The following is a 10,271-nucleotide window of genomic DNA, read 5'->3' as shown; positions in this document are numbered from 1 at the left end:
TATCATATCTAGTTGTGGCCATACCATAACAAATGTCAAACATGTTTTTGATTTTATACTATCTTATGTAATGAGGTTGAAATCTTTCCATATATTTAAACCTCATTACATGTTTTTAGAATACATATATTTAAACCTCATTACATGTTTCTAGAATACATATATTCTGGGTTTATTGCTCTTTATTGGACTGTGCTTATTTAACACAACACTGCTCCTATTGGCTGTTACCACAGAAGTTGCTCAGACTCAGAAGTATGCTTACGGGTGATTAATTTGCCTCTTTTCGAATTGTTTTCCTAAAGACCTCTATAACATCATAGATTCTAGGCTGCAATGATAGTGTATATAGTTATCTAACACCAAACGTTTTACATTCTGAATTTTCTAGTTTTCAAAAGTTAGTGTTGTTTGTTTTAACATTATTTTATATATTTCACAATTTATGGGGGAATTTTCAATTTTCAATTTTTTTTAAAAAAAAAAAAATAAAGGGTGTAGTAGATATTATGGCAGAAGAGTAACGACTACGTCTCACCTTGTATTTGAGAAATTTCATGTGGTTGGAAGCATTTTGCAAATATATTTCTCCACCCTGTACAAATTTTTTGGGAAACTTAAAAGAGGAATGGGCATGGAAAAGTTTCGTGGGCAAGTAAATTATAAACAGAGATGTACAAAGTGAGACTTTTTAAATTCTTCCCTGCTTTCTAACACTCCCAATTTCTTTACACATCATATTCTTGAAACGTACCGTTATTCTGATTTTCCTTTGTTTTTACAATGATTTTCCTACTCTTCAATTGTAACATGGAGTTACTACATGCTCTTTTGTGTTTACATATGTTAAGTTAGGCGAGTCAATATCTTTGGTACTGTCCATCTTAGTCTTAATTATTATGACCTTGTTTGTTCTACTTCATCAAGTGTTGTCTTGTGGTGGATTTTCCTTTTACGGTATTTTGCTACAGGCAGCAGGCTATACTACATATTTAGCTGTTTGTGTTGCAGACATCTCTGTACCAGACCCTTGCATGCAATGTTCTTGTGTCAGATCTTGGCTAAACTCCTCACTTGTTCCATTGCTACTTGATTGTGTTCAAGCTCCCATGCGGTCCTCAAGAGTCATGATATAGGTAATATGTTTGAAATGGATTAGATGGTATGCATAAACTTCTGTCACTGATTAATTAAGCACAATTTTTGTGACTGAAGATTTAACACCTTGTTGTAATGTTGTATTTCTCGCAAGAGGTCAATACGGAGGATCTATCGGCAAAGCCCGTCATAGATGTCGACTGTTGCATCTTTCCACTTGCAGTTGTTGAATGTATTGAAGAGATGCACTCCTACCATAGGAAAAATGAGGTAACCAGAAACTCATTAGTATGTTGCTTTCTTGGTCGGAAAGACGGAAACACACAACTATATCGAGCTCACATTTTTTAATCCTTTTCCTGCTTTGTTGCATTATGGTTTTTAGCCCTTCTAATTTTTTTTGCCAGATATAGTGCAGGCCTACTAAAATACAAAGAAACACGATCTCCACATTGTATATCCCTAAAGTCAGGACTTCTACTTCTTATGAATGGCAGCAACTGATTGGTGATCGAACTTCTATTGACATAGGAAACATTATGGTTGGGAATTAATCATACGTGCTTACAGTAATTTTGTTATTGCATTGTTTGATATGCAGATTGGTAAACAATAGTAATTAGTTAAATTCTTAATATGAAACTGCAGATATGGTTGAAATTGCTACCCAGTTCAACCTGATGTTTTGCAGATTTCTGGCTGTGTCCATCCCATTGGATTGGGAATTTGATATAAATGCAAATCTAATATGAAGGCTATCCTCATTAACTAACTAATTGAGGTATTACTATATTAGAAAAATCTGGGGGTCTAATGAACAGTGTTTTTACGTACATCAAAGTGGTATTTTTGTCTTTTCACTTTTTGTTTGGGGGATATTTTGGTCTTTTGGCTGTGTAAGGGTATTTTCCCCAAAACTCTTGAATATTCTCTCTCTGCTCTCGGCCTCTCACTTTGTCTCTCCCATTCTCTTTTCTCAAGCTCTTCGCCTAAGGATAAATATCTCGATTATTTCCTCTTTGATGTGCGCAAGTTCTTCTTCTTTGGTCTCTCTCTCTCGGTGTATGCAATTTCAGTGAGAACTGGACTTGAATAAATTTTGAAGTGTTGAAGGATGGGCTAAGAAGGAACTGGTTATGTGGGATTTGTTTGTTGAGTGGAATCCAAATACAACTATATACTTTCATGTCTGCCCTTAGATGACATGTAATTAATTCGTGCAATTTTTTACATGCTATTGTTCAAGGAACATTACTTATTGGTTCTATTGTCATACAAGTAAGCCTTATCTATATACTTGGACCATTACATACATCATAGAAATGAAAATGATAGTTGAGTTTTTTTTTGACATTGGAATGTTTAAGAATTGTCATGAATTACCAATGTCAGAACCTAATCACTCAAGTAGGAACATTTTGTTTTATATATAATGTCTATTTATACATAATGCTTAGCAAGTTGTTCCGTGAGACAGATCTCTTTATGCTATATATTCACTTATCCAGGAAGTAGATATGACAAATCTGGGACTTTCAAGAGGAGGCTGAGAAGAAACTAACACTATCAGAGATTGAACTAAGGTAATTTTCTAGAATCTTAACATTCGGTGATTTTTCTAGGACCGTGTATTTAATTGTTATCCCCAACCTCAGTCAATTTCCCGACTTTTCCTTCTTGTGTTTTTTGGGAGAAAATAGTGTTAAACCATCAAGAATTTTAACAGTGTTTTTTTTTTTGTTCTATTGTTGTCTATTTAATCTCAGCGTCTGTATTGTTGTCTCAGTTTTAGCTCCATAAATGAATAAACTACAAGTATTGTTGTCTCAACTTTATGACGTCAACTGCAATTGAAATCCTTAACTGACATTCTCTAAATTGTACCTGTTACGTTGCTTGGTCATTTGAAATGGAATCCATACCTGTCTCTGATGCTACCTTATTACCTGTGAGTAGTCTCCTGACCCATATTCAGGGAGCATACAAATCGAAGTGAGTTTATAACATAAACAAGAGGCTCTAAAGTAAACTATTAGAATTTAGTTTGAAATAAGTATTGTCAAAACCTCCACTATTAACTTTTGTGTCAATAAAGTACAATATATTTCGAACAGTATTGTCAAAACCTCCACTATATAATGAAACATGTGTTATATGTATAATTTACAACATACTTCCATTTCATTTGAACATATGTGGTTCTACAATTCATAGAAATTTTGTGATGAAAGCATTTCACCATTTTTTTTTAAGGCAGTTGGATATATAATGTGCAGGGAAATTTGGTACCTAAAAGTTCAATATTATTGTCGGAATGAAGGCAAACTGCATTCAACTGCAGTTATGTTAAGCTAGGATCCTCTCAAAACTACTATTTCGTAATGCAATTGTGTGTTTGTTCTGAAAATGATATGCGGTGCTATTTCAGGTTGATATTCACTACCCAAAGTTTGTCAAGTGGTAAAGAAGACTGGGGCAGTAGCCTGCAGCTAATGTATCTGTTTGTGATGTTTCTATACTTACGTTTATTTGTTGTGTTTTTTTACATGTGAAATCAACTTTGTAATTTTTTTGTCTTAATGAAAGTATAGTTTACCGAACTTTTAGCAAAACAGCATGATTAGGCTCCATGCTCTACAAATCTGTATTGTTAATACGTGCATTGCATGTGCATGATGCTAGTTGAGGTATATAAAATGCTTTTTGATGTTGCTTAGTAAATATCAAGTGGTTCTCATTAATAAATATAATTATTTATCCAAGGATATTATGTGTAAGAAAAATATCCGGATGAATTTAAGAGGCAAGATTGATTATAGGAGATGCTACTAATAGAGATAAATATCTTGGGTCTGGTTTAAAACAGAACACTCAGAAACTGGTGAATCTGAGTTTTACGTGGTTACTTGATCCGATTTCCTATTTGTTGCTTTGAGCAATTTTCTATTTTTCAACCTGCTTTCTTTGTTCCTTTTTTTTTTCATTTTTAAACCTTCATTTTAGGTTTGTAGATGGTTAACGTGACTGACGTTCTTTTGGGGCACGCTGAATAGCCCGGCCCAATTCTGTTTGTCGTATTAATCAATTGAAAGACAACGACAGGCTGAGTGGTGTTAGACTGATATATAGCATTTAATAAGTGTTTCATCTTTACGGAAGAAGAGCAAACAAAAACAATGTCAGAAACCGAAGAAACCCCTTCACCAAAACAAAACCAACCAAAAGAAGCAGAAAACATAAGACAAAAATTCGAAAAAATGAACATGACCTTAAGCATATGGCCACCCTCACAACGCACGCGTGACGCCGTAACAAACCGATTAATCGAAACCCTATCAGCACCCTCTATTCTCTCCAAGCGTTACGGCTCATTATCAGCCGACGAAGCTTCTTCAGCCGCTAAAATAATCGAAGAAGAAGCTTTTACCGTCGCTAATTCCTCCTTTTTATCTGATTCTAAAACGGGTGGTGAAAAAGAAAAAGAAAAAGAAGAAGAAGACGATGGGATTGTGATTCTTCAGATCTATTCTAAAGAAATTAGTAAGAGGATGTTGGAAGCTGTTAAAGCCAAAGCTGTGGCGAGTGTTTCTCCTGACCAAAGTGAGCATGTGGTGGGTGATGATGATTCCACTGCTGCTAGTGAAGAGATCTCCTCTGCTTGATCCTGGATCTCTGAAGATTCGAGGTTTTATTTTATATTTTATTAGGGTTTGTGTTGTTTTTTATTCTATGTTTGTCGTATCTGGATGTTTTTCGTATGTTTAGATTTACTTGTGCTTTTATTGCTTTATAAAACTGTTTAGTATGACTTTTAGTGTTGGAAAGTTTTATGAAACTTTCTTTCATCTTTGATTAATTCTCTGATATCAAGGTGTAGAAAAGTTGTGTTTTCCAATTGTCATTGATATTGTATCTCTCAGAGGGTTCTGGATGTGATGTTTATAAACACGACTTGCATGTTGTACAACAATGTCTGTTGTTCATATGGGGTAGGGATAAAGTGTGTGCTGAGTGTAGGTCGCCATTACTCTTCGCTGTGTGGAACAAGTAGCATTGGAAATCACACCTAAAGGGATATTAAGCTTTCATGAAATGGAATATTCAGCATCCTGCATTTTATTTTGAGTCAAGTGGACTGCTCGGAATTTATTATGCTAAACGATTATTGCATATCTACTTTGAGAAGAATTCCTCGGTATTTTCCAAGGGAACATAATAGGCTGGGTCGTGGGTGATTGGGTGTACCCAGACTCTTATCTTTAAGATACTGGCTGTATCGGTTTTGGTTTACATAGTGGACACACTGGTCAAGTTTCTACAACTATCGTAACCTTTTCTTTGTAGTACCTGCTCTGAATTGGTGTGTGTGTGTGTGTGCTTGTTGAGGAAACTTGATGAAACCTAAATAATTGTTATGGATTCAGTGATTGATGGAATTTGGTGACTCACAGTTTGTAAAAAAACACATGATGTTGGAAGTCAGGTTCTTACAATCAGGCAGAACTTTCTGACCTTCAACAATACATAACTGGTTCTACAATCAGAACTAGTTGGGTTCATTGAAATTCAGAGTGCTGATGTGCATCCTCTTGGAGCGTCACCACTCTCAAATAGTCATTAGAGCCACAATCTTTGATATGTAAGTTGATATGTACTAGTTTCATATGAATAGGAATACCAGTAGCCGTGATGGATTGTTGTTTCTGTTATGCCTTTCCGAAATTTTTAGGAATAAGGTGAACTAGGAACTGAGAAAACGACAGGATGTTAGCAGTTGGTTGTTTTGCCAAGTATTTTTCTTAGATGCACATCTTGTGGAATTGAGAAACCTGGTTTCTTTTTACCTTATAAGCTTCAGATTGTTTTACTGGTACAATTGATATATGGAGCTGTCATGAAGAGAGGGTAAAAACATCAATAAACAACTTTTAGTTAACATTAGTCCTTTAAAAGACCAAGAGCATTTTAGGATCCTAGGTTAACTATTTTCCTTCCTCTCCTTGGTATCTCAGGCTTTTAAGAAGTATTGGATGATTACTTAACTGACCGACACGGACTATGCATTTGTGCAATTTAGCAGCTTCATATCTACACCATTTGGAACATCAAGAAAATGTTAAGCCAAAAAGGTCTATTTAATATCATTATTTCAGTCAAGTAATCCTTGAACTGAAATTTGCATACATATAAACACAGATAGAAAAATTGATTTGATCAATAAGATCTGACATGTAGGCAGATGGCAGATCATCAGAGTGCCTCTGTGTCTTCATCTGTAGTTGGAATCCAGTCATTTGTTGCTGGGTTGCTTCTGAAAGCTTTTGTTTTTGTTCCTCCTCGTCCACTCTGCAGGTGAAGACCAACATAACCATCTTCTCCGCTGCCTTTGACCACCTTGATGAACCCACTTCCTGTCTGCTATTAAAATTCAGTTGTTATCGATACTTACAAGTCCTATATGTAGTAACGCTTGATTGAGAAAATTTTCATTAGAAAATTTGTAGAACTAACTGTGTGATGTTTGTTTCTCAATTGAATTTAATTGTTTGTAGTATTGTGTCTCTACAAACTCTTGTTGCACTGTAGACACTCTTCCAATGAATAGATAGGCTGGTTCATAGATCAAGAGAGTTAGAACTTTTTATCTGAAGACAAACGAAAAATAGGGAAATGGAAAACTGTTGGTGTTTATTTATTTTACACATACCTGAACGAGATTTTTAAGGGACCTGGATTTTTTTAGCTCAGGGATGCTCTGATCATTAAAAGAGACTTGAGATGATGTTGCTGCTGAATTGATGTCACTTCGATTGGGTTTAGTGGGTCGTTTGGGAACCATGGAATCGAAGTAAGCTCAAACCTGATCGGTAATCTTAAGTTGTTGATCAGCATCCAGCACCTCGTCACTGCAACTGGGTCTTCTCATCAAGCCGTCTCCCCTACCCATGTTCTTTTCTATGGTTTGGTTACACAATGAAAGTTGAATACAATTAAAGTTTAGTCTGTCCTTTTATAGCAATACAGATCAGTGTGCCCACACAGAATCCACTTGGACCTTGTGTTTTCCAAGGGTCCAGGCTCGTCTTTGGTACCCTGTAACTGTCATATGGTTGTTGCTCAATTCCAATTCAAGTGAACTGCGTAACAGTGAGGGTCACATTGCGCATGAGGTTTGTCGGAAGCAGTTAACATTGCGTATCACATAACTTCTTGAAAAATGATTTTGGATGGCTTGGACTTGGATGCACTGTCGCTCATAAAGTAGTGTACTAGTGCGGTACTGATTCTAGAATTTGTATAAGCGCGGGCTGATATTGAAGCCCAACCCTACATTTGCACGAGGGCTTGGGCTTTTCAATGCAAGTGGCACACTGGCACAGCGCCCAATCAGCATCCTGAATAGTATGCTATTTCCCAAAAGTTTGCATAGAAATCCAACCGACTGATTGCTAGCTGTCGCATTTTGCAGCATCCCTCCTCACGGTGCAGTACTTCAGTAGTAGGGCGGGACCAAAAGCTCTGAAATTTGCTCCATGACAAAACAAATCCTATTTTTTAACTTTTTTGCAACCCTTCTTGTGCTCTCAAAACTCAAAAGTTCAAAGTTTTAAACCGACTGTAAGCTGAGCAAGACAAATGTGTGACAGTCTGTCGCCAGAGGGATGACGATTTTGTAATTCATGATCATCATAAACAAATTATTTTTTCTTCTAAAAAACAAATTCGTTTGTTGCGCCAAATTGTATTCAATTAGTTTTAGCACTCTTCGAACAATGTGCAAGAAGAAAATGAGAGTTATCCACGAATCTGTTCAACCAGAGAACACCGAAGAAGTGTTGGAAGAAGGAAGAAACCAGCATGCGGTGATTTTACAAATGTTAGGAAGTTTAGATTTTCTAGACACAATCAGACATCGTTCTTTCTCTGCCATCAGAGGTTTATTTGTCCTCACTCTTACACGTGTTGACATTCCCACGTGGCACCATTTTGTCTTCTTTCCTCCTCACTCCCGAGGTTCTGGAAATCAAATTATCGGACACCCGGAATGTCCCAAATATCGGAACCCAAAGTTCCAGAAACTCATACTATTTAAGTCGTTTGTCATAACTCATAAGTACCAGGTGTCGCCGATATGCCACCTAGAGTCGCGACACAGAAAGCGATGTTAGAGTGCCGACACGAAACGGTATTAAAAAACACCGAAAACTGCTACGTATGCATTCGGATTTTGGATGTAGAAACCACGGTTTTCTCGGGGAAAGCTGGTTTTGACTAAGACATCGAAACCGAAGCCTGGAACTTCTCTACCTAATTAAATAAAAAGTGAAACAAAACAAAATTAGACTGGCCCCCACCCATACCAAGCTTGATGACCAACCTATTTTAGTTTTCTTTCCTCTCAAAATCTCAAACGCCACACTCCCTGCCCAGTTCTCATCACCAACGCGTCTACCTTGTTTCTCTCTATTTCTCTTCTAAGCTTGTTTATAGAGTTTTAAAGCTTGGTCTAATGGAGAGAAATGAAGGTTTTGAGAAAAATCCAATTTCAATGTTAGATAATGCTATGGGTTTTGATATCAAGGAAAGTTATATGTACCCAACTTCTTTTGCTTCTGGAAACACTGCAACTATGTTGTGCTTTGATAACAACTTTAAAGATCAGAGATATGGAGTTAATGGTAGTGATTCTCCATCTGCTTCTTCAAGTAACAACAGTAGTAGCAGCAGTAGCATCACCAAGTCAAAGGCATGGCAGTTATGCAAGAACATTTTTACTAACAGGTTCTAAAGTTTCTTGTTTTAAGGTTCTTCAGTTAATTTTAATAAAATGCTTGTGTTTTTCTACACTCTACAGAGGAAAAGAGCTAAAGCGGCAGGTGCAGAGCAAGAAAAACAGAGGACGAAAACTGAGAGCAATAAAACAAGTAATAAAAAGGCAAAAACAACAAATCCCCCTTCAACCAAACCTGTGAAAGTAAGAAACTCAATTTCTTGGTTTCTATTCATTTGAGTGTTCAAATTATTTGTTTTCACTGAATGGAGTTACTTGTTTTTTGCTGATAATTGATGATAGGTAAGGAAAGAAAAGCTTGGCGAACGAATTGCAGCTTTACAGCAACTTGTTTCTCCTTTTGGGAAGGTGAAGTAAATAAAGCTAATGTGTAATGTGTCGTTGTTACTTGTTTAAAGGTTGAAACACCAAAATGAGTAGAAAACAGACAACCTTTGTCTCCTCTGTTTGACTTTTAACTTTTTGACGCATGCAGACAGATACTGCTTCTGTTCTTCATGAGGCCATGGGATATATCAGATTTCTGCATGACCAAGTTCAGGTGAGTTTAAATTATCAAATAGGAATTTCGGAAATCATAATTAATTTATATATTTATGTTTTTATTTTTTCAGGTCTTAAGTTCTCCATATTTGCAATGCTCACTATCATCTAACTTGATTGTAAGGGCAATGCTATATTATTTTATTTTTCCGTTTTACAATTCATGGATTATATGATTTATGTTGTGGTTGAAGACTTGAAGTTAGTGAATTTATTTTATGTATCTTATTTTTAATGCAGGATGGAAGAGGGGAAGAGAAGGAAAGAAGACATGATTTGAGAAGTAGAGGTCTTTGTTTGGTTCCGATTGAATGCACAGCAAATGTGGCAAACAACAATGGAGCTGATTTTTGGTCACCTGCAAATATGGGGAGAAATGTCTCAATGCCCTGAATCTTTTTTTCTCTCCTTTACTTCAGTTTTTGCCTTTTAGACCTTTTTTGCCCCCTAGTAAAAAAGAAAAACAAAGGCAAAACTTGAAAATCTTGTCAGTACAGTCAGAGCCTCAGAAGACGAGAAGAGTACATTTTGGGGGGTCGTGATTTGTGAAATGAATAGAAGCCAATGGCACTATTCTTTTGGTAGAATTGTAGAAAGAAGCATGCACGTGGTTTGAATTTTCTATTTTGGGCTTTAGCATGCATTACATGTGTACCTTCCTTCTGTTTAATTGTGCCAAAGATGTGGCGCGTTCTGAAAATGAGGCTTTGAAGTCGTGGACGGACTGGGACTGGGATTTCGACAGCATTGGCCTGTGGAATTGTACCATGAATTAATTTACTTTCGTACTTCCATAATCCAGTTGATTGGTTTCTAGTTAATTAATTTATTTTCAATT

General features: G+C 36.3%; 2 protein-coding genes and 1 pseudogene across 4 annotated transcripts; 2 read left to right on the top strand and 1 right to left on the bottom strand.

Annotated features, from left to right (window-relative positions):
* Positions 1 to 4,250: 4,250 nt before the first annotated feature.
* LOC147520635 (uncharacterized) lies at positions 4,251 to 7,286 on the bottom strand (annotated as a pseudogene). Its single transcript, XR_015213163.1, has 3 exons — positions 6,802 to 7,286; positions 6,610 to 6,735; positions 4,251 to 6,513 (listed from the first exon to the last, which is right to left on the bottom strand). The product of XR_015213163.1 is annotated as an uncharacterized LOC147520635 (transcript).
* LOC147520636 (WPP domain-containing protein 2-like) lies at positions 4,356 to 4,760 on the top strand. The gene has a single exon (XM_086594301.1). It carries the CDS (start codon positions 4,356 to 4,358, stop codon positions 4,758 to 4,760), a length of 405 nt encoding a protein of 134 aa, XP_086450427.1.
* Positions 7,287 to 8,326: 1,040 nt separating the features above from the next.
* LOC147520634 (transcription factor bHLH113-like) lies at positions 8,327 to 10,271 on the top strand. Of its 2 annotated transcripts, XM_086592166.1 has the most exons (6): positions 8,327 to 8,845; positions 8,954 to 9,073; positions 9,173 to 9,238; positions 9,366 to 9,431; positions 9,505 to 9,552; positions 9,674 to 10,271. In XM_086592166.1, exons 1-6 carry the CDS (start codon positions 8,609 to 8,611, stop codon positions 9,824 to 9,826), a joined length of 690 nt encoding a protein of 229 aa, XP_086448292.1. In that variant the 5' UTR covers positions 8,327 to 8,608; the 3' UTR covers positions 9,827 to 10,271. The 2 variants fall into 2 exon arrangements, with proteins under 2 accessions (XP_086448292.1, XP_086448293.1); XM_086592167.1 differs by lacking the exon at positions 9,505 to 9,552 and having other exon boundaries at positions 8,465 to 8,845.

The sequence above is a fragment of the Coptis chinensis genome, chromosome 2 (genome assembly GCF_015680905.1).
Source record: "Coptis chinensis isolate HL-2020 chromosome 2, ASM1568090v1, whole genome shotgun sequence".
NCBI lineage: Eukaryota > Viridiplantae > Streptophyta > Magnoliopsida > Ranunculales > Ranunculaceae > Coptis > Coptis chinensis.
This window is presented reverse-complemented; position numbering and strand designations above follow the sequence as displayed.